We start from the raw sequence: 24,432 nt of genomic DNA on the forward strand, positions 1-24,432 counted from the left end.
TTTGTGAGCTAGGTTTTGACTTCTCTTTGAGATGAAGCTCTCATTGTTTATAGAACAGTTTTCTAACTCGGCTATTAAATGGGTGTGTCTTTCCCATCCCATAAGACCTTGCTTGGAACATACTTGTGAAAGGCATAGTGAATGATACTTTTGAATTTTTTTCCATTTGTGCTCCACATCTTCGTCCTCGTTGCTTTGCATTTCATGCTCACTTCTCAGTTAACCTGCGATTTGTATTCTATCACACTTGCTAAGCAAAAAGACCTCTCTATCTTTCTTAATATCCCTTACAAAACTCATTGTCATAGTTATTTTCACAGCCTTATGACAACTGATACCTTCCTCTATGTTGACTAATTCGGTAAGTTCTGGTCTGTTTTTTGCTAGGAGGTCAAAGAAGTTACATTCATGAGTTTCTCTAACTGTCTGCTCAAAGTAATTTTCAGACAAGACATTCAAAATAGTGTCGCACAAATCCTTGTCTCTGTCTGATCTAGACTTAGGTATGCCATTTGTAAACTCTGCATGTAGGACATTTCTGTTTACAGGATTCATACTAACAGACTTGACATATAGCACACATACCTGCATTTATCATGTGGAGCACACATACGTGCACTTGTCTGACCCCTCATCCTGAACTTTATGTTCCGATGCGTACTTGCCATCATCATTGATGAGCTGTTACATGTGTTCATCATAGATTGAGCCTATCCGTGACGATCCATATTGCAGCATACAAGCCGTGGAGGATCATGAAGCTTGGGCACTTTAAATATATGCACCATCTTGAGCCTTCAGATGTAAACTTCATCTTATCCTCTCCAAACTCATTGACAGTGGATGCAGTGTTGCTGCCGAAGAAATAGATGTGTGGAGGGATTGGACTGTAACCGATTGCCACGTAGTCCTCAATGTATTTCAGTTTGCTGTGCAGTTGATCCCACTCCGTATCACTAAAATGGATTTTTGTACCACACCAGACATTCTCTATTTCTATTATAATTTCAAAGTTACAGGTGCTAGACTGACATCAACGTGTTCCAGTTCGTTGATGTTCATTGGTAAGTAGCATAGAACAGCAGCATTCTGAAATGACTCAGCTTAGATTTGTCAAGAGATTATAGATATAGTGTAAACTCAGTTTAGAAATGGTTCCCTGCAGGAGCTGTTGTGTTGTGGGTGAAATAAAAGAAAACACACATACAGATACATACAAAATTAATAATAATACCGAGCAAGGTAGCACAGAGGTTAACCCACTGGACTCACATTCGGGAGGATGGTTCAAATCCTTGTCAGGCCATCCTGATTTAGGTTTTCCATGATTTCCTTAAGTCACTTCAGGCAGGTGCTGGGATGGTTCCTTTGAAAGGGCATGACAGCACAGCTAGTTGAGAAACCGTTTGAACTTGCTATATGAATCTACTATTACTACAGCCATTTTGGGATGTATTTTGAATCTATGGTATGGATCTACTGCTACCACCTTACTGAATGTGCCAAGGGACCTACTATTTGAATCTATGGAATGAACATACTATTACAACAACAACTAGTAGTACTCTACCAACTGTACTGTGCCAACCACATGCCTGTATGAAGTTTTATAGTGGGTTTTGCTCACACTAGTGCCCTTCTAATTCATCATGGTATAATTTAGTTGACTGTGGTATAACACTCAAATCCTGTTACAGTGGTCTGAGGAGCACCCATGATGATGTGACATCAAATTATTATGCTCTGAATGCATCTGGCACATGGTTGGCTATCATCTCTGCACCTGCATTTTACAGGAATTGTGTAAAACATCCCTAAAATTCTGGAAGAATCTGCTGCACCACTGTTTTGTCTGCATGCTGCAAGTGCTGAAAATCATAAGCCTTCATGTGAAGTGCAGTGTAAGCCGTAACATCAGATCTCTGTACCATGACCATCCACAACATAGGCCAGCAAAAGACTTCTCACCCAAGCACCTTTTTGTGGGAAGCATACATGCATTCATCAGAAATTGTTTAGAAATCTTGAGGCAACCTGTGATGTCTATATCTCACAAACAGATATGTACCCAACAGGCCAAAGCAACTGACAGCACTGTTCAACAGAAATGTTAGTGGTACTCTCAGCCTACTAGTTCTGGCAGATATGAGTCTGTGACACAAATGAGGACACCTTCAACATGATAATTCAATAGTAGTACTGCCACCTGTCAGAACTACTCGTACTAATTTTTATTTCTGTTCCTGCTATGTGTTCCTTTCCAAGCAGCACATTTCACAAATGAGCGTTGTTCAACTTTTTGTGGATACCATGCATTCTGTCTAAATGATTGAAATTCATAACTGGAATCAGATGGGGATTTGATTCCGTATCCCTCCAGAAACCTACCATGGACTTGTTTCATGCTGCATCATTGTTGTATAAGATGTAAAATGTACACACACGTGCTATTAAGTGCTTGGTTGTAATGTTTTGACTCCACTGTATTGGTAACATTGCAATGTGCACTTTGATCTGGGCTGCAAGTTAATTAGCCAGATCCTTAGATTCCCAAATGCATCCAAAGTTGCTAGATTGTGGTTCAAAGTTAGATTCTATACTGGTTATTCACAGAAAATACTTCGCTGGAAGCTGCAGAAACTATACTACACTGTTGGCTATGTCTGTTGAGGCATCAAAGTTCCCATTGCATTTTTTTTTTTTTTTTTTTTTTTCCAAATAGTAGGTGTAGGAAACTACTGTCTGGACTGTCACTTTTTGTCACTTCCTGTCTTTATTTCCAAGAATTTTCATTGCATAAACATTAACAAGCTATTACATCACTGCAAGTTGCTTAGAATGTGTTTCAGAGTATATATAGATGAGTGTTTTCAGCCCTATGTAAGTTTTAGCCACTCAAGAGTCCAGGCTGTGGAGGTATCGCTGCTGTGTTAACTAGCTGACCAGCCATCGTTGTGTATGGGTGATGTTGGCAGAGGGTGCATCTGCACAGCAGGTTGCCTCTTGCGGCTTCCAGAAGCTGGTCTGACAGGTGACAGGGAAGTGTGCATGACTAATGTTTCCGAAATCTGTGTATGGACAGACTGAGTCAATTTGTCCCAGTGGACTTCTGTATGCAACATATGTTCACTAGATAGCATTCCATTCTGTTGCTGATTGTAGCCAAGTTTTTTTAGTCATGAAATGTCTCACACATATAGTTGCTGAACTCTACTCTCATAAAAATGTCATTCTTTTAGATATTTGTGTTTGACCCAATTTGATCGTCACATGTTGATGTGTCACTTTGTATGAATGTGTTTCATTCTCAATGTGCTTGATTTGATATATGTCTGGTGGTGGCTTTTTTCCCCCTGAGTCATTTCCTCTCTGTGAGGAAATTTGTGTTTGTATTTTTGAATATCCCTGTGGGCTATTGGTTATTTTGAATTTCTCATCATTTTTTAATATAGGTTAAAATGCACCTTGCATTTTCAAATTTTCTTGTTGTTTTCACTTAGGTCACATGATCTATGAATGTGGCACCTCACAAACACCACAATAGTGGTGGAAACTGGTACTACTATCTTGCACTTCACGTTAGGAAGTCAAGTCAGCAGTATGTGAGTGGCGTCACAGCATCTTAGTGCATGCTGTCCTCTCCAGCAGCAGTATGGGTGAGGCTTGTTGATGTGGTGCTGCACATGACATTTCTGGCGGTGAGCTTTAGATTAGATTAGTACTTGTTCCATGGATCATGAATACGACACTTTGTAATGATGTGGAACGTGTCAGGTCAATAAAAGGTGTCTATACAAGATATTACATCACACAAAATATTACATGACACTCAATATTTATTTATTTATTTATTTTTATTTTTTGTGGGGGTTGGGAAATTACCCACTTACTATATCCAAAAATTCATCTAATGAGTAGAAGGAGCTGCCATTAAGAAATTCTTTTAATTTCCTTTTAAATGCTATATGGTTATCTGTCAGACTTTTGATGCTATTAGGTAAGTGACCAAAGACTTTTGTGGCAGCATAATTTACCCCCTTCTGAGCCAAAGTTAGATTTAACCTGAGTAGCGACCTGTGGTGGAAGACCCTCCCTCATTTTTGTTTAAATAAAGATGCTTTTGTTCCTGTCTTATCCCTGTATTGGTGGCAGTTGTTTAGACAGTAAATATGAGAATAGGATAGGTGGGCTTAAACTTAGATCAAGTCAGCTCTTGGCCTTCCAAAGTGAGGTAACTAGGTTTGGTAAATTGTTTGAATTGTGACATTGGAGAGGTGGAGGAAACTTTTCGAATGTAAGACAACTGGGCTACCGCCATTTTAAACTTAGGAAAACAGATGTAGTTCCACTGTGATTTCAGGGAAAATTCTGTAGCCGTCTTGAATTCTACAAGGAATCTAACAACCTTGCAGGCTGCACTCAAATCCCCAGGTCTTCAGTCTTGGAGTGTGATGTCATAGAGATTTGCTTTTACTCTCAGATCTGTCTTCGTATCCTCATGTTGGCCATCTCAAATTCACAGACCTATATGACACTTCAGGCTGTCCTCTAAAATACTGATCCCCAGTACTACCAGTATGTGGGAGCAATTGATTGACCCTCAAACAATGCACATTGATTTTTTAAGTAGCACATCTAATTTTTTCACATACAGATTATTAATCCAGACAGATGCGCAGTGTGCTGCTATTGAGTACACCAGTCCCATTCCCAATAATCTAAGAGTATCTGCTGGCAATGCCTGACTAGTGCAACAGAGCTTGTTAAGTTTAGCAGCTGTTCACTTTAAGTGTTCCTGAAAAGAACATGTCCTGCCTAATCCCTGTTGGTCCATCACAGCCAGGGGATATCAGCTGGCAAGTACTTTCAAATGTCAATAAGCTTCACCAACAACCATATATTTTAACGTATTTTATTTCATTCTGTAAGCAAACAGTTTCGGCAATTCATTTTTGCCATCTTCAGGCCCCATATGCTTTTATCTAAATAAATGAACTTATCATATAGCACCATAAAACCACAGGATATCGTGAATTCCAATTGTTACACAAATGCTTGATATGAAGACGTGACAGCAACTCTTGTTGTGGACATACCTTGGTCATTCTCTTATAATTTGTACCTTCACACTTCTCTCTATTTCCAAATTAGTTACTCCTTGATGCTGGAGGGTGCGCTCTGTCAAAAGCTCTCTTCTTTTATTCAAGTTGCTGTCACGTCTTCATATGAAGCATTTGTATAATGATTGGAATTCACGATAATCAGTGGTTTTATGGTGCTATACTGTAAGTTCGATTATTTTGATAAAATCATTTGGGGTGTGAAGCTCACAAAATGAATTGCTGAAACTGGTTGCTTTCAGAGTAAAATAAAATACATTAAAATATATGGCTGTTGGTGAAGTTTATTGACACTGAAAAATGTCCTGTCTAAAGTGATCCCAAGCTATTTTGAAAGCATGTTACTTTAAAGTTTTACTACTTTGCATAATGACTGCAACCCATTTTAATCTGATTATTGTGGACAAGCCTTGGTCACTCTCTTATAAATTTTTACCCTCACACTTCTCTCTGTTTCTAAATTAGTTACTCCTTGATGCTGGAAGATGTGTTCTGTCAAAAGATCTCTCCTTTTGTTCAGGGTTTGCCATAAACATCTTTTCTTTCCAATTCAATTCACTATCTCTTCGTTAATTGTCCAATTTACTCATCCTGTAGCACCACATTTCAAAAGCTTGTATTCTATTCTTGTCTGATATGTTTGTCATCTTTGTTTTACTTTGATACAAGGGTGAACTCCGAACAAATACCTTCAGGAAAATTATTCCCCTGTACTTTGACAGTTTTCAGTTATTTTCTGCCCAAATAACAAAACTTATATACTGATTTTAATGTCTCATTTCCAAATTTAAATCTCTCCGCATCATGTTATTTAATTTGTGTACAGTCCATTATCCTTGTTTTACTTAATTGTTGTTGTTCATATTATGATTTCTTATCAAGACACTAACTATCCTGTTCAACTCTTCTCCCAAGTCTTTTGCCATTTCTGATATAATTACAATATCATTGACAAACCTAGATGTTTTTTATTTCTGCTCTCTGAAATTTGATTCCCTTTCCAAACTGCTCCTTGGTTTCTTGTCCTGTTTGCTTGCAGTACATATTGAATGACAAAGGCGAGAGGCTACAATCCTGTCTCACTTCCTTCTTAACCACTCTGACTCATTCAAGCCCTTCAACTCTTATAACTCCTGTCTAGTTTTTGTACACATTGTAACTAACCTTTTGCTCCCTGTATTTTATTCCAGCATATTTTATTCTATTAGCATCAGTAAACTCAGTTGGTAAAATAGTATGTTGTATTACACAGCTCTGTTTAATGTGCTTAAGCATGTAAATGTATTTTCACTGTTATAGGTATTCTTTATCAGCTAGCCTTCCACACGTGGAGTATTTATTTACATCTGGAGTAAGGCAACACCATTTTCTACTAGCCCAGTGTTATGCTTCAGTAATCAAGTTCTACATCTAATGTGATTTTTCAGATACTTCATGGATTCATGTCAAGTAGTCCACAGACTTAGCATGTAATGAAGGAGGTGGTTTTTTCGGGTTTGCAAATGCTCCACTTGTTCCCCACTTATGCAATAGACAACCTATTCGCCCCCACTTCTGCGATAGACACCCTATTTGGAAATGTTTATGATAGGAAAATACACAGCAGTGTCTGTTGGAAAGGTAACGCCACTCAGCTCATAGACAAACTGTTGACCTTATTCCAGAAAGACCTATAAAAAATCAGATGTTTCTATAGACACTCTAAAAAAATAATAAGCAGTTTTTAGTGCTAATTTTTCTGCTGTTGCTGTTCCACTTCCTCATAGGTTCTTCTTTTTTGCAGGTTTCCTTCATGTTGATGATTACATCGGTCCTTATGCCTTTCACCATGCAAGTCAGCAAAATGAATACTATCAGGCATATTGAAAGGGGAGTAGTTTCTCGTTGAATTGCTGTTTCTCTGAGAAATGATACGTCTTCATAATGCTAGTATTCGGGCTGCTGATTTGTTCCAGGAGATCTTTTCTGTTCATAGTTTATCTGCCCAACCATGATGGTAGTCCATTTGTCAGTATCAGTTTTTTGTGAAAACTGACAGTTGATCGTGAATTCACCAGTTCCTGGTTTGCATGTAGTTCATTTAAAACACATCCTACTAGGAAAATATTACACATCTGACTGTTACCTCTGTGCTGGAAACCTGATACTCTGTCAGCAGAGTTACTTAATGGTCACAGCTTGTGGAGATATTCTTATAAGAAACAACATGCCACAACCAACCCAGTAAGATCTCTTTCACATGGTGCAGCTGTGCCAGCATATACACTCCTGGAAATTGAAATAAGAACACCGTGAATTCATTGTCCCAGGAAGGGGAAACTTTATTGAAACATTCCTGGGGTCAGATACATCACATGATCACACTTACAGAACCACAGGCACATAGACACAGGCAACAGAGCATGCACAATGTCGGCACTAGTACAGTGTATATCCACCTTTCGCAGCAATGCAGGCTGCTATTCTCCCATGGAGACGATCGTAGAGATGCTGGATGTAGTCCTGTGGAACGGCTTGCCATGCCATTTCCACCTGGCGCCTCAGTTGGACCAGCGTTCATGCTGGACGTGCAGACCGCGTGAGACGACGCTTCATCCAGTCCCAAACATGCTCAATGGGGGACAGATTCGGAGATCTTGCTGGCCAGGGTAGTTGACTTACACCTTCTAGAGCACGTTGGGTGGCACGGGATACATGCGGACGTGCATTGTCCTGTTGGAACAGCAAGTTCCCTTGCCGGTCTAGGAATGGTAGAACGATGGGTTCGATGACGGTTTGGATGTACCATGCACTATTCAGTGTCCCCTCGACGATCACCAGTGGTGTACGGCCAGTGTAGGAGATCGCTCCCCACACCATGATGCCGGGTGTTGGCCCTGTGTGCCTCGGTCGTATGCAGTCCTGATTGTGGCGCTCACCTGCACGGCGCCAAACACGCATGCGTCCATCATTGGCACCAAGGCAGAAGCGACTCTCATCGCTGAAGACGACACGTCTCCATTCGTCCCTCCATTCACGCCTGTCACGACACCACTGGAGGGGGGCTGCATGTTGTTGGGGCGTGAGCGGAAGACGGCCTAACGGTGTGCGGGACCGTAGCCCAGCTTCATGGAGATGGTTGCGAATGGTCCTCGCCGATACCCCAGGAGCAACAGTGTCCCTAATTTGCTGGGAAGTGGCGGTGCGGTCCCCTACGGCACTGCGTAGGATCCTACGGTCTTGGCGTGCATCCGTGCGTTGCTGCGGTCCGGTCCCAGGTCGACGGGCACGTGCACCTTCCGCCGACCACTGGCGACAACATCGATGTACTGTGGAGACCTCACGCCCCACGTGTTGAGCAATTCGGCGGTACGTCCACCCGGCCTCTCGCATGCCCACTATACGCCCTCGCTCAAAGTCCGTCAACTGCACATACGGTTCACGTCCACGCTGTCGCGGCATGCTACCAGTGTTAAAGACTGCGATGGAGCTCCGTATGCCACGGCAAACTGGCTGACACTGACGGCGGCGGTGCACAAATGCTGCGCAGCTAGTGCCATTCGACGGCCAACACCGCGGTTCCTGGTGTGTCCGCTGTGCCGTGCGTGTGATCATTGCTTGTACAGCCCTCTCGCAGTGTTCGGAGCAAGTATGGTGGGTCTGACACACCGGTGTCAATGTGTTCTTTTTTCCATTTCCAGGAGTGTAGTTTGACTTTTCTTTGTGCCAGATCAGAGAGCTAGAAATAGGTTGTCCGAGTTTGTTGGTGTCCAAATATGTAAATGGAAGTATACCAGATCTGTTAAGATCTATTTTTTAAGAAATAAAATCCATTACTTTTTGTGTGAAAGAAGAAAAGAAACCTTCTGTTTGTAATTTCATACAATTTTTCAAGCTGTGATATTTTCATTTGATTTTGAGAGTAGTATTTGCCAAAAATGACATGTTGCAGAAGGAAATTGTATGTAAAGCATTAGTATCAAGTGCCATCACCGGTCAGTGACTTCCTCCTTCGCAGATGGAACATGTGTTGGCCTTCCTTTTCACCCAGTATTCCTTCATAAGCAACGAATGGGCTAGCTTTTGTTGTGTAGACCACCTATGTTGGTTAGTTTTTCTCTCTTCTTCCTCAAAATGCCGTGTGTTTGTGATTTTTCTGATTTCATTTCTGTCCTGTAGCTTTGAAGACCCAAATTCTCTCAGGTCTTTTTCCATCTGTTTGTACCAGTTCGGTCTTGTAGTTTTGTTCTTTAAAAATGTATGGATTTTGTGCGTTAACGAGTTTGAGTCCATTCTTTCCAAATTTGATTCTTCTCACGCGCATTATGTCTGTTATTTTGGAGATATTTTTATATATTTCTGCATTGGGTTTTGGATAATGCACACCATCTTTAGTTCTTGGTCCTAGGATTTACCTCATTATTTTACGTTCTTTCACTTCTAATTCCCCCTTTAGTGTTCTGTGTTGAAGGTTTAGTGTCTCAGAGGTGTAGAGAGCTTCGGGTTTAATTACTGGTTTGTAGTTTCGTATTTTGCAGTTCCACGAGAAAATCTTTTTGTTGTAAACATTTTTGGTTAACTGAAATGCCGTCTCCATTTTCTGGACTCTTGATCTGACAGATTTCTTTTCATTGCAGTTTTATTTAATTAATTTAATCATTATTACTATTAAAACTATTTTTAACCATTTTACTCTGAGCTGTGCTGCAACACGTATAGTACTGTTATGAAACACAGAGAAACCAGCGTTGGCATTTTTGACTGAAGCTGCAAGTAAAAAGAATATACAGTAAATCTGTGCCTCATACAGTTCCAGCATTAAAAGATTCATTGAGTAATGCTATTTCTCCCGGCCTCCTTCCGTTTCTTGCATAATACTCAACTAAGTGTTTAAATATTATTTATGATGAAAAGCAATATGTACTCCTGTCTTACAGACAAAGAGTAATTTCTTTTACAGAAGACATGTATGTTGTAGGAGCATTCTAGTGGTTGATCACGAGCCTTCTAGCATTGGTCCTTCAGAATTTTAGAACATCTATTTTTAAGTGATACGAGGTGCTATCCAGAATTTTCGGGACTGGTGCTGCCATCTGTTGAAAACCTTACCTTTGGACAAATGGTCACCATCATCCTCGAAGTAGTTCCCATCCGCACGTACACACCAGTCCCAGCACTTCTGCCACTGGTCAGACATTTTCTGGAAGTCCTGATCTTTGAGGGTGTTTATCAGCACGAGCGATGCTTCTTGAATCCTCTCTAGAGTGTCGAACCAATGACCTTTCGACTTGAGTTTCAGTTTTGAGAATAGCACAAAGTCGCAAGGTGCCAAATCTGGTGAGTATGGTGGTTGGGGTACAACCGCCATGTTGTTTTTTTGTCAAAAAGGTCCTGATGAGCAAGGACATGTGACAGAGCGTGTTGTCATGATGCAGCAGCCAGTTACCTTGACGCCAAAGTTCAAGCCGTCGTCACCGCACATTTTCACAGAGCCATCACAAAATGTCACAGTAGTACACAGAATTCACTGTTTGGTTGGGTGGGACAAATTCTTTGTGCAAAATTCCCTTGGTATCAAAGAAAATGATGTCATGCTCTTCACTTTGCTCTCCACCTGTCGCACTTTTTTGGGTCATGGAGAGTCCGGCTCTTCCACTGGTACAATTATTGCTTTGTCCCCCAAACACTTGTTGAATCATTGCAAGGGTCTCTGTAGCACTTGTCCCGAGAGTCGCAAAGAATTTGATACACACATGCTGTTCTGTTCACAGATCCATTGTAAAAGCGCCACACACCAAACACAGAGTATTACGGAAATGACTCATCACATATGCAACTCTCACCACCTAGCGGTGCAAAGATCTTCTACTCATACTTTCCAGATGGCAGCACCAGTCCCGAAAATTTCGGATTCCCAGTCATAGTTATTCTTTCTGTTTATGGTTTATGAAGCGTGGCCATTTCAAATGAAGTCTTCCCATAGTTTAGAAAGTGGGGGGTGCATACAAGAAATAAAGTGCTTTTGGGGACTGTCAAATATCAGGTTGGATTCCATTAGAACTGTTGTGCTCTGTGACACTGATGTAATCCAAAACAGGAAGAAAGGCAACTGATTGATGATTTTTTTCCTGTTTTGGATTGTCAAATATTCCTTCATCATTTATATTAGACTCGGTTATGCAGTGTTTTGGTCAGTTATAAGTGAACTGTATGTGTTACGGCAGTCTACTGAATAATTACTTTCAGTATAAGTATTGGCTTTAAAAAAAACTGCATGTACATAAAGTAGTGCATCTCAGTATATAATGTGTGTAATGCCTTTTGTGCATGTGGTGTTTTTTTTAAAAATTTTTTTTATTCAAACATTAATGCAGAAATGTTTACACTGTCATTTTTGTGTTACAGAAAGGCACAAAAGCACCACAGGCTGCTGGAAAAATTCACACTGATTTCGAAAAGGGTTTCATTATGGCTGAAGTGATGAAATTTGATGATTTCAAGGAAGAAGGATCAGAAGCAGCTGTGAAGGTACAATAATGTTTGCACTTGCGTTTGTACTGTGCAAGTTATGATGATGATGATGATGTGGTTTATATACTTATAACTGGAGTAAAGTGAGGGAAATACTGAAGAAGTTTGAAATTTTTAGGATAGCATGTCAATGTGTCAAGAAATACATGATCGTTTGTAACATAATGCATGCTGGACAAGATAGCTGATCACTCCTTTGCAAAATAAATGCTGCATTGGACATATGTAACAAGTCAGAACTGTGTGCAACACCATTGCGTTACCTAGACACCTCCTTTTCATGGCAACTGCTATTCAGAGTAATTGTTGTTGGCACATGTCAAGCACCACTTCAAAACATAAACTTCTCACTAGCACAATTACTACTAAAAAGTTGAAATAAATCTTCAAATTAAATTGTGCCATTTACATCAAGGTTGCTATACTAGGGAACAGTGAAAGTGGCAGCTGGAGACGCAAATGTAGAAAGCACTCTCTCCATCTTTTCTGCATGCTTCCCCCACTCATGTTCTCACTGTACACCTCAGTCATCAAATGTCAGAAACCTTTGGCCTGCGTGACTGAGAAAAACCAGGAAAAGTGTGCCATCAGACAATGCCGTGTGGCACATGTATGCACACTGCATTACAAGACATTCTCTGGAAAATGATACGATACCTGATATCAGCAGATAGCACTTTGCAATAACAATTGTATAATTGGAAGTGGACAGTGGTCCATTTTGAGCAATATATTATGTCTGCAAAACCCTACATTAAGAAAAGCATTTGTCCATGATAGGCAAAGGTCCTATGTTTGAGTTGCAGTCTGGCACACAGTCTTAACCTGTCAGAAAATTTCGAATGAATGTACACACTGCTGCAGAGAGAAAACGACTCCAGCATATTTCAAGATTATGGTAAAAAAAATATTCTAGTGAAACAGTAGCCTCTGTTTATTAATGAGTTCTCGTCTGTTTTGAAAGGTATATTACTGCCAAATACATTATTACTGCTCATGGTGCAACTGCTATTTCAGTTTTGATTATGTGAAAATCTAACCATTCCTTAGTGTTGCATGTTACTTTTAAAATCGCAGTACAAATGAATAAATATGGATCTTCTGTTGCTGCAAGTAACAACTACGCACATGCCAGCGCAGACAGTGTATGCCCAGCAACTGTATCGGCCTTTTGTTGTTGATTTTTTTGGCAAAAAGGAAAGAGAAGGCAACATACAAGCAGAGAGAAGGAACAGTGTTTACAGCTTTCGGCAGGGAAAGGAACATTTTATACAGTTTTTTGCTTTTTCGTTGTCCAGTTATGAAGACTCACTATCTGAGAAGTTATTTGAAACAATGCCTTCAATGAACTTATTTACATGCCTTCCTTCAGAAAGTCATTTTCTTCCAGTTATTCATTGTTGTTATACACACGCAATCCTATCTTCCACTGTGTCTTTATCAATTGCTTCCTCAGGTATATTCTTTACATATTTAATTCTAAATCTGCCATTACTGGATGAAGCCTTTCCTGTCAGTGGGGCCCCACACATTTTCTATCACATTGTGTGGACAGTGGTAAGGGGGCAGCGTTACAACCTCATGGCCCATTTTTGCTGCTAAGTTCGTATTGATTATAAAGGTGTTTGTGGCACATGACTTCCTCAATTATCTCTGCTTTTGTATAGTCGAAAATTGAAATTCTTTTCACTTTTAGCCACTGAGCAATATCACTCTTCTTTGACATGAATTAAGTATTACCTCATTTTTTCTTGAATGATAACTAGTGTTGTCAAACAGTGGAAAATCCAGGATGGAATGTAACAATGTAATGAAAAGGATATTTGCTACTCACCATATGGTGGAGAAGCTGAGTTGCAGAAAGGCACAACAAAAAGACTGTCGGATTGTTAGCTTCTAGTCAACAAGGCCTTCATCAATAATAGACAACGCACACACTCACACAAATGGGGGATAAAGAGGAGGCTGGGGTGGCGAGGGGGAAGGGTAGCAGGGTAGCGGTGGAGGATGGTAAAGTGCTGCTGGGATCATGCAGGGGTGAGGTGGAGAGTGGCCCAGCTGGGTGCAGTCAGGAGGTTAGATGGAGAGCAGGGGAAAGAGGGTGGGGATAAGTGGAATAGGATAGAAGTAAAAAGACTGAATATGTCAGTGAAATAGAGGGCTGTGTTTGCTGGAATGGGAATAGCGAAGGGCTAGATGGGTAAGGACAATGACTAACGAAGGTTGAGGGCAGGGAGGTTACTGGAACATAGGATATATTGCAGGGAGAGTTCCCACCTGTGCAATTCAGAAAAGCTGGTGTTGGTGGGAAGAACCTGTATAGCACAGTCTGTGAAGCAGTCATTGAAATGAATAATGTCATGTTGGGTGCCATGTGCCATGCTCAGCTACAGGGTGGTCCATTTATTTCTTGGCTACAGTTTGTTGGTGGCCTTTCATGCAGAAAGACAGCTCGTTGGTTGTGATGCCCATGTAGAATGCAGTTCAGTGGTTGCAGTTTTGGTTGTAGATCACATGACTGGTTTCACAGGTAGCCTTGCCTTTGATGGGATAGGTGATGTTTGTGAAAGGAATGGAGTAGCTGGTGGTGGGATATTTTGAGCAGATCACTCAAAACAGCTATTCATACTACAGTACATCTCAGAAAGGAATTTGGGTCAAGGTGAGTCATTGTCTCAAAAAAAATCTGGCATGAACTGTTCTGCTTCTACAAATACAATGAATTACTTGTATTGATCTGAAGACTTGCATATTTTTTGAAACTGTGCCAAAGAAGAATTACCTTGTAAACGTAGCTTTTCTGTATTGCACAGTTTCCAAAAACACTACCTGCTTTTCATATTTTATTTTTATGTTCAGCATGAGAACGAGATCGAGAGAAGAAACCAAAATGTGTGTTGGAAAGTGACTAAATGACAGAATAGCAAACATTTCTTATAGTCTGATAAAATACTTGGATCTTTAAGGACATAGATTTTGAGATTTTTAGTGCCTATATGAGAGGTATTCAGGATCACAGTAGAAAAAAACTTTAACTTTTTCATAGTATTAAGGGTATGAAAATAAATCAAATTTGTGCTGTAACAGTTTCATTTGTTTTTTATAACTTGGGTACCATCCCCTTCACGTAACCTCCTGGTTACATAATATACCCAGCCATTCCTCGGTAATTGTTGTTGGAATACATAAAGTGAATTTTCTGTAATTTCAGCATTGTTTTGCTAATCTAATTTTCTTATGTGGTTTTTAATGTGAATAATTGGTATAATATCTGCCACCATCAAGTATGTAGAATAAGATGTGTGATGTGAAACATATGTGTTACATTTTATCAGGTAGTTGTACATCACAAATTATGTGCAATTCAGTGCACTGCCATTTCACAGCTTCTCACTAATGTGTTAAAACCTGTTGGTGCAGTTCTTCATTTTCCAGATTGCCAAGGGATGCAAACTAGTGATGTGAATGTTGTCTTTCTAGTGAAAGTAGTAGTTGTTACCACACTGTCATTGAACAGACATGTGTATGCCTTATTAATTAATCATTTTTTATCCAACTGTGTCTGTGTTATAACCACAAAACCATATCTCATCTCTTGCCATGACTTTTTTTGAGAAGTTTTCATCACTAACCTCCCATTTTCAAGCACATTCCAACACATGCATATGTGGATCTCTTTTTCTTCGCCTTTCAATGACTGAGGCATGAATTTTGCTGTCTGATGATTGATCTGAATTTGTTAGTTACACTTGTGCAATAGGTTTCCACATTGAGGCCTCCAACTTTTTCAGACTGTTCAACAACTATATTTGCGTATTACTGCACAGCACTCCACACTTGTGATATCAGCTTATGTGATGTGGAAGGTTGTGGTTAAATCACTGATTGGACTGCATGCAACATTTAAAGCCTGCCTCTATAATTTGGCCAAGCAATTCAAATGTATCTTCCTTAAACTCCCTTCCCAGTCTTGCAACAGACTTCCATACCTGTTCCTTCATTATAAAATTAGTTGAACACTTTGTGTGCAAGCTCACTTGAATGGTTACATCTCAGAAATTAGTTATGCAAAGGAATGTGGTAGACAACAATGTCTTGCTAAAAGTTCATTTAGCAATACTTGACATCAGGGCTACAGCACTATGTTCACTATTTTCAAAGTTCACCTTTTTCAACATGCCATGTACGTAAGTTACTAATCAGTTAATGCATTGCTCTTCTTGAGTACTAGACAATTTGTGAAACCTCATTTGAAAATGTTATTGTATATCTGCCTCCATGAATCATTTGGATTTCCTAATTTATTTTCCGTCGTACAATAGTTCGAGGAGTGTACATAGAAGCTGTATCGATTAGTGGAATACATAAAGAAGAAAGGGAAAAGGAGCTAACAATGGAAAGTTATGAGTGCAAGTTACATTATTTGCAGCACTTAAGGATCCGTGTGCCATTAATGTTGCCATAACATGTTTGAATTATTCAGTTGTGTTAATCTCCCTGCATATACAGATTTGGAAAAAGTTCTTACAGTAGACATGAGGTTACCTGAAGTATCAGAATCAGTGATAGTGGAATGAGTGGCCCAATATGTGTAATACATGACAGGAGGCAGATCCCTAATATTTTAGATCAGAAGGAATGAGGCAAGATTGCGTGTGAGGAGGAGGGCGAGTAAAGTTGGAAATTAGCATTCTATGATGTCACAGTTGATAGTGACTGATACTGCATTGGACAAACGCGAGAAAAGATAACACACTTCACATTGTTGAAAAGGACCATGCTGATGCTGGCATTTCCATAAAGTGAAACACTACCAAACACAACTGGTTCAACGAGGATTTGATCACTACTGCATAATGTTACATTTGTTATAAGATAGTCTTAATAACAGCACTGACTTCTCAAAATTTTAAATTTTATACATACTGTTAGTTTTAAATTATACAGCATTATTGATTCTGGCATTAACAGCAGCTGGATTATTGCACATAATAAAAACCATGTTTTCGTTGGTTTCATTGGCAGTACAAAATTTAGATTTTGCCCCATTGGGCTGGTGAACATTATTTTGTTTCATTAATTAGTATTCCACGATCACATCACAAGAGTGATGTTCCACCTCTGTATTGTTTTCTAGTGATTACAAGTTGCCACAAATCAAATTCAGATACTGATGTAATCCATTTTGTAAGTATCAGTTGTTGTTGTTGTTGTTGTTGTTGTGGTGGTGGTGGTCTACAGTCCAGAGACTGGTTTGATGCAGCTCTACATGCTACTCTATCCTCTCCAAGCTTCTTCATCAGCATGTAACTACTGCACCCTACATCCTTCTGAATCTGCTTAGTGTATTCATCTCTTGGTCTCTCTCTAGAATTTTTACCCTCCAAGCTGCACTCCAATATTAAATTGGCGATCCCTTGATGCTTCAGAATATGTCCTACCAACCGATCCCTTCTTCTAGTCAAGTTGTGCCACGAATTCCTCTTCACCCCAATGCTATTCAGTATCTACCCATCTAATATTCAGCATTCTTTTGTAGCAGCACATTTTGAAAGCTTATATTGTCTTCTTGTCTAAACTATTTACTGTCCATGTTTCACATCCATACATGGCTACACTCCATACAAATCCTTTTAGGAGAGGCTTCCTGACACTTCAATCTGTACTCGATGTTAACAAATTTCTCTTCTTCAAAAACTCTTTTTCTTCCATTGCCAGTCTACATTTTATATCCTCTCTACTTCGACCATCATTAGTTAATTTGCTCCCTAAATAGCAGAACTGTTCTACTACTTTAAGTGTCTCATTTCCTAATCTAATTCCCTCAGCATCACCTGATTTAATTAGACTACATTCCATTATCCTTGTTTTGCTTTTGTTGACGTCCATCTTATGTTCTCCTTTCAAGACACTGTCCATTCCATTCAACTGCTCTTCCAGGTCCTTTGCTGTCTCTGACAGAATTAAAATGTTATTGGCAAACCTCTTAAGTTTTTATTTCTTCTCTATGGATTTTAATTGCTACTCCAAATAGACTGAATAACATCAGGGATAGGCTACAACCCTGTCTCACTCCCTTCCCAACCACTGCTTCCCTTCAAGCCCCTAGACACTTACATAACAGCCATCTGGTTTCTGTGCAAATTGTGAATAGCATTTCGCTCCCTGTATTTGACCTCAGCCACCATCAGAATTTGAAAGAGCTTTCTCTCAGTTTACAAAGTCTAGAAACATAGGTTTGCCTTTCCTTAATCAATTTTCTAAGATAAGTTGTAGGGTCAGTATTGCCTTGTGTGTACCAACATTTCTATGGAAATGAACTGATCTTCCCGAGGGTCATCCAGTTTTTCCATTCATCTGTAAAGAATTCATATCAATATTTTGCAGCCGTGACTTGTTAAGCTGATAGTTTGGTAATTTTCACACCTATTAACACCTGCTTTCTATGGGATTGTAATTACTATATTCTTCTTGAAATTTGAGGGCATTTCACCTGTCTCATACATCTTACTCACCAGATGGTAGAGTTTCATCAGGGCTGTCTCTCCCGAGGCTTTCAGTAGTTCTAATGGAATGTCATCTACTCCCAGGGCCTTGCTTCATGTTAGGTGTTTCAGTGCTCTGTCAAATTCTTCACGCAGTGTCATATCTCCTATTTCTTCTTCACCTAAATCCTCTTCCACTTCCAAAATATTGCCCTCAAGTATGTCACCCTTTTATAGATCCTCTATATACTCCTTCTACCTTTCTGCTTTCCCTTCTTTGCTTAGAACTGATTTTCCATCTGAGCTCTTGATGTTCATACAAGTTGTTCTCTTCTCTACAAAGGTCTCTTTAATTTTACTGTAGGCAGTATCTATTTTACACCTAGTGTTATGTGCCTCTACATCTTCTTCATTTACTACATTTTTATATTTTCTCCTTTCATCTATTAAATTCAATCTCTCTTCTGTTACCCAAGGATTTCTACTAGCCCTTGTCTTTTTACCTACTTGATCCTCTGCTGCCTTCGCTATTTCATCTCTCAAAGCTACCAATTCTTCTTCTGCTGTATTTCTTTCCCCTGTCCCTGTCAATCATTCCATAATGATCTTTATGAAACTCTCTGCAACCTCTGGTTCTTTCAGCTTATCCAGGTCCCATCTCCTTAAATTCCCACCTTTTTGCAGTTATTTTAGTTTTAATCTACAGTTCATAACCTATAGATTGTAGTCAGAGTCTACATCTTCCCCTGGAAATGTCTTAAAATTTAAAACCTGGTTCCTAAATCTCTGTCTTACCATTATATAATCTATCTGGAACCTTTCAGTGTCTCCAGGCCTCTTCCACATATACAACATTCTTTCATGATTATTAAACCAAGTGTTAGCTATGACTAAGTCATGCTCTGTGCAAAATTCTACTAGGTGGCTTCCTCTTTAATTCCTTACTCCCAAAACATATTCACCTACCACATTTTCCTTCTCTTCCTTTTCCTACTGTCAATTTCCAGTCCCCCATGACTATTAAATTTTTGTCTCCCTTCACTATCTGAATAATTTCTTGTATCTCATCATACATTTCTTCAATATCTTCACCATCTGCAGAACTAAGTGGCATATAAACTTGTACTACTGTGATAGGCATGGGCTTCATGTCTATCTTGGCTACAATACTGCGTTCACTATACTGTTCGTAGTAGTTGACCCACACTTCTATCTTTTTATTCATTATTAAGCCTACTCCTGCATTGCCCCCATTTGATTTTGTATTTATAACCCTGTGTTTACTTGACCAGAAGTCTTTTTCTTCCTGCCACCAAACTTCACTAATTCCCACTATATCTAACTTTAACCTATCCATTTCCCTTTTTAGGTTTTGTAACCTACCTGCCCGATTAAGGGATCTGACATTCCATGCTTCGATCCGTAGAACACTAGTTTTGTTTCTCCTGATAATGATGTCCTCCTGAGTAGTTCCTGCCCAGAGATCCAAATGGGGGACTGTTTTATCTCCGGAATATTTTACCCAAGAGGACGCCATCATCATTTAACTATATAGTAAAGCTGCATGCTTTCGGGAAAGATTGTGGCTGTACTTTTCCCCTCGCTTTCAGGCATTCGCAGTACCAGCACAGCAAGGCTGTTTTGCTTAACGTTACAAGGCCAGATGGGTCCATCATCCAGACTGTTGCGTCTGCAACTACTGAAAAGGTTGCTCCCCTCTTCAGAAGCCACATGTTTGTCTAGCCTCTCAACATATAACCTTCCATTGTGGTTGCACCTATGGTACAGCTATCTGTATCACTGAGGCACACAAGCCTCACCACCAACAGTCAGGTCCATGGTCCATGGTTCATGGGGGGAAACATCAGTTACGTTTTCTATAACAGAAAGAGATGACATTGAAGTTAAAATCCTGTGCTCTATTTTCCATAAACTAAAATATTTTTTGTTGTTTCAGGGAGCTGGCAAATACAGACAACAGGGAAGGAATTATGTCGTGGAAGATGGTGACATCATATTTTTCAAATTCAATGCAGGAGCAGGCCTGAAGGATGCGAAGAAAAAGTGACCTCATGTGATCCACAATCCTGATATTTGTTGCTGCAATTCCTTACCTGTATTGGAAGCCTGTGGCAGACTGACATACAGAAAAACTTGTTTTTAGCTGTTTCTTTTGTGCTACAGTTCACAAGAAAGCCACACATTTGATGATGTTTGGCTCCTTATTTATTATATGGTTGATACTAAACAAGAGTTTCCTATGTTTTACTTTTATGTATCTCATGTTGCAGAAGACACATGCATTTATTAATTATGATTTTTTAAAAACACTCATGCCACAGGCTTCTTTGATTGAGATGACTTTTGTAATATATTACGAAGTCTACAAATACATCATCTACACAGAAATTGAGTTTTCATTTCATTTTATTCCCATTTTGTAGAAATTGGATGAGCTCTATGCATATTTTATTTAAGAGGCAGTTGCATTATGATGAAATTTCTATTGTATATGTATTATTTAATGTGGAATTCATAAAGTGTATAACAAATATTACTGTGTTAATTGTATTCCTATCTGGATTTTTAAAATAATGTCATGTCAAATGATATTTCTGAAGCATCTGTATCATCATTGCTATTTTTCCTAAATACAATGAAAATTATAATCAAAGATCTTGGGATGTTTCAAGAGCAGTACTTGTAGGCCCAGGTTTGCTTTAAAAAATAAATCATTTTGGGTTATCACAGGGAGCATAAGAAAGTTGTAGTTGTTGTTGCTGTTATTGTATTAAGGAACTGAGAGATGTTTTGGCATTGCTGTAGTACTTGGTTCCACATCTGGTTGTATATACATGTCTGTCTCAGCTGAAATAGGCATGCTGTCTTATAGTCATCTACAGCTAGGAATGCTTTTATCATTGTTCATCTAAATTTCTATTACAATTTGTAAGATTGCTGCTTTTTTCAGCTATGAGCATCTATTCTGCTGCAACAGGGCACTTGTATATGTTGCTTTTGTGTATGACCACCATGTAGCCATGACATACAACAACAAAATGAAAACTCGCACAGCAGATTTTTGGTTATGGAAATTTAACACAAACCCTGAAGAAGTATTTGCCTTTCTTTCATATTTCCTTTTGGTAATCATTTGTGACTTGAGGTATCCCTCTTCTTTTTGTATTTTGTCCTTGTCTAAGAATTACTACTTATTTTAGTTGTTTATTCAAGCTAAGCCATGGAAGTTATAACAGGACTTGAAAGCTCACAGTGGATGATTTTTTGTCATAGTCCACAAATATAATTATTATAGTGAATGAAAGTGTACAGCCTTTAGTCATTAGATACTGATTATAATGTTTTCCAAAGACATTACTGTGTATTTATGTTAGCATTGTAAATTAAGCAGTTGAGAGAAAAAGGGTTGTTATGGTTTGAGAGACAAACAATTAAATATCTTAACACAGAATATTTAATGTACTATGGAGATATGCCAAAAAGTAGTTGAGGGAGTGCTGTCGTCTGTAAAAGCGTAAAGGATGTAGGCAGGGGACAGCAATTGCCCTCCTCGCATCAGGAAATACAAAGTATATCAGCCATTTGCCATTGTCCTTTGCCACAGCCACTGTCGCTGTTCTCCTTGCAACTGAAAATGTTATATGGCTTTGAATTCCAAAATATATATATATATATATATATATATATGTGTGTGTGTGTGTGTGTGTGTGTGTGTGTGTGTGTGTGTGTGTGTGTGTGTGTGTGTGTGTGAGCGCGCGCGCATGTTTTCCCTACAAGCCTGAAAAAGGAACTGCATTCGTAAAGGTAGCAGAGCTCTGTACATTCTGTTTGTGTACCTATTGACAACACAGCGCTTCTGCCTTCTGGTGAGTCATCTCCTTTATTCCTAAATAATTCGTAATCTTCAGCATTCTTCTGTAATGACACAGTCCAATAGCTTCTATTCTGTTCTTGCTTGCCGGCCGCGGTGGTCTAGCGGTTCAGGCGCTCAGTCCGGAACCACACGACTACTACGGTCGCAGGGTCGAATCCTGCCTCGGGCGTGGATGTGCGTGATGTCCTTAGGTTAGTTAAGTTTAAGTAGTTCTAAGTTCTAGGGGACTGATGATGACAGATGTTAAGTCCCATAGTGCTCAGAGCCATTTGAATTTGAATTTGTTCTTGCTTGAACTGTTTGTCATTCACATTTCACTTCCGTACAAGACTATACTCCAGCCAGACACTTTCAGAATCACTTTTCTTTCCTTTGACAGTCTACATTTTATATTCCCCCTAATCGGGCCATCATCAGTTGCTTCACTGCTCAAATAGCAAAACTTGTCTTCTACTTTTAGGGTGATGAGCACCAAATTAGTGTAAATTTCTCTTAGTCTGGACTACCACAGTAAGTTACTTCTGTAACAATATACTCCTTTAGTAACTGATGGAGTGTTCACTTTCTATTTACTTCTTCAGTTTTAACTAAAGGAGTTACGCCTTTTTACTAAAGAAGTATGCCATTGCTGCACACTGCTGGCAAGTGCATTTCATTTCACCTTGGAAATATTGATTGTCAGCAGACATTAACGCATCACGTTTCAGAAATAATATTGTGTTAGCGTAATTGGTTCTAGAAAAGATTATTGATATTCAGAGAAGCTAAATGCTAGTGAATTGATAATAGGATTGGTGTATCATGAAAAAGAAAAGTACTATTAATGAACAATTTGTTGTTCGATCCTTGACACTGCCATCTACAGCTCCCATCATCCATTATTAGTATGTGACATGTTAATTTAAGTGATACATATACAGTTTTTTTGCAGCTTGAGATACAAGCTATCACCAAAGTGAAGGTACCCAAGGACAATTTAATTGTTAAGAAATGTTCAAAAAACATACCAGAAACTGATAAAAAGCAATTTGTTCAACTAATGAAAAAGTGTATATAACTAGTATTGAGTCTAAAGAGTACTGTGTCGACATGCTAAAAAGTAAAAAGGATGCTTGGGAAAGAACACATGTTGAATACAATGCAGAAGGCCTTACATAAAGATCACAAGAGGAACTTAAAATAATTTGGAATGACATGAAAGTGTATTCAAAGAGAATGAAAGCTAAATGTAATTGAGAACAATTCCGAACTAGTGGTGGAGTAGCTGAGATACAGATAGGTGATATAAGCCAAGGGGTGTTGATATGACAGGGTGTGTACAACCCAGGAGATCCGGGAAAAACCTGGGAATTTTTTCATCTAGGAGAAAACCGGGAAACACCCGGGATTTTTTTAGAATTCTGGGAATTTTTCGTTGTTTTAGTTTTCAATTAAAGTTTTGTGATTTTGACTGGTAAGAACCAATACTCTAACAATGGATATTACTGTATCCCACTTCTGCAGAATAATGCTGCAGCAACAAAACATGAACGACAGAAAAAAAAACAAAAATAAAACTTAAGTCACAAAAAAAAAGAAATACGCCATACACAAAAATAAAACACAGTGCTCATATAAGTGTCTGCCAACAACAAAGTGCGTCAAAGGCTTCAGGAAGACTATGCAATGCTTCCTAACAACAAATTGCCTCCGATGAGTGTGACGTGACAGCTGTTTATATTAGGTTCGTTTGAGCAGTTGCAGGCAGGCTCTTATGCATGCACAGTTGAGTCACGTATGACTAGGACATTCTCCCGCTTCTGGCTACAGATGTGTTGCTGGGCGCCACTATCTAGTATTGCCACGGTTCGGAAATATCGTAGATCCGGGGCTGATGTTCAGAGCAGTCTGAGTTGTAGTGGGGAGGTGGGTAGTCTCCACGTGACCCGTGTTTACATTTAGTGATTTTGCCGTTTCCCCTTCATTTATTGCTCTCACATTAAATGAAAACAAAACGGTTTTCTGTAGCACATATACAACAAAGCATGACTCTGGTGCAGCTTATAAGCACCGACATGAAGGCAAGGGATTAGTGTGGTACTTGTGTCATTCCAATGTGCGAGCAGTAAATGCGGCAGCGTGAACTGTGGCAATGATGTTACCAAAAGTGTCCAATTGCACCAATGTGCTGTTATTCTTTTCTTGGGTACTAAAGGACAAGCACTAGTAGATATCCATCAGAGAATGGAGAATGTGTGTGAGGTAGCATGCCCCTCAAAAACCACCATTGTGAAATGGTGCACAAAGTTCCACATTACTTCATAATAATGCACATCCAGAAGGATGTAGATTGCAGTAGGTACTGGGAGATGAAGAAGCTTGCACAGGATAGAGTAGCATGGAGAGCTGCATCAAACCAGTCTCAGGACTGAAGACCACAACA

The 24,432-nt window shown here is 39.3% G+C and overlaps 1 protein-coding gene across 1 annotated transcript in view; it reads left to right on the top strand.

Annotated features, from left to right (window-relative positions):
• Positions 1 to 20,524, top strand: part of LOC124624246 (obg-like ATPase 1) — a 300,300-nt gene extending 279,776 nt beyond the window's left edge. Inside the window, exons 10-11 of the mRNA XM_047149095.1 lie at positions 11,505 to 11,627; positions 20,073 to 20,524. Of these exons, the coding sequence (XP_047005051.1) occupies positions 11,505 to 11,627; positions 20,073 to 20,183 (234 nt within the window). The 3' untranslated portion in view covers positions 20,184 to 20,524. The remainder of the gene's footprint in view (positions 1 to 11,504; positions 11,628 to 20,072) is intronic.
• Positions 20,525 to 24,432: the final 3,908 nt, after the last annotated feature.

The sequence above is a fragment of the Schistocerca americana genome, chromosome 1 (assembly GCF_021461395.2).
Source record: "Schistocerca americana isolate TAMUIC-IGC-003095 chromosome 1, iqSchAmer2.1, whole genome shotgun sequence".
Lineage (NCBI taxonomy): Eukaryota > Metazoa > Arthropoda > Insecta > Orthoptera > Acrididae > Schistocerca > Schistocerca americana.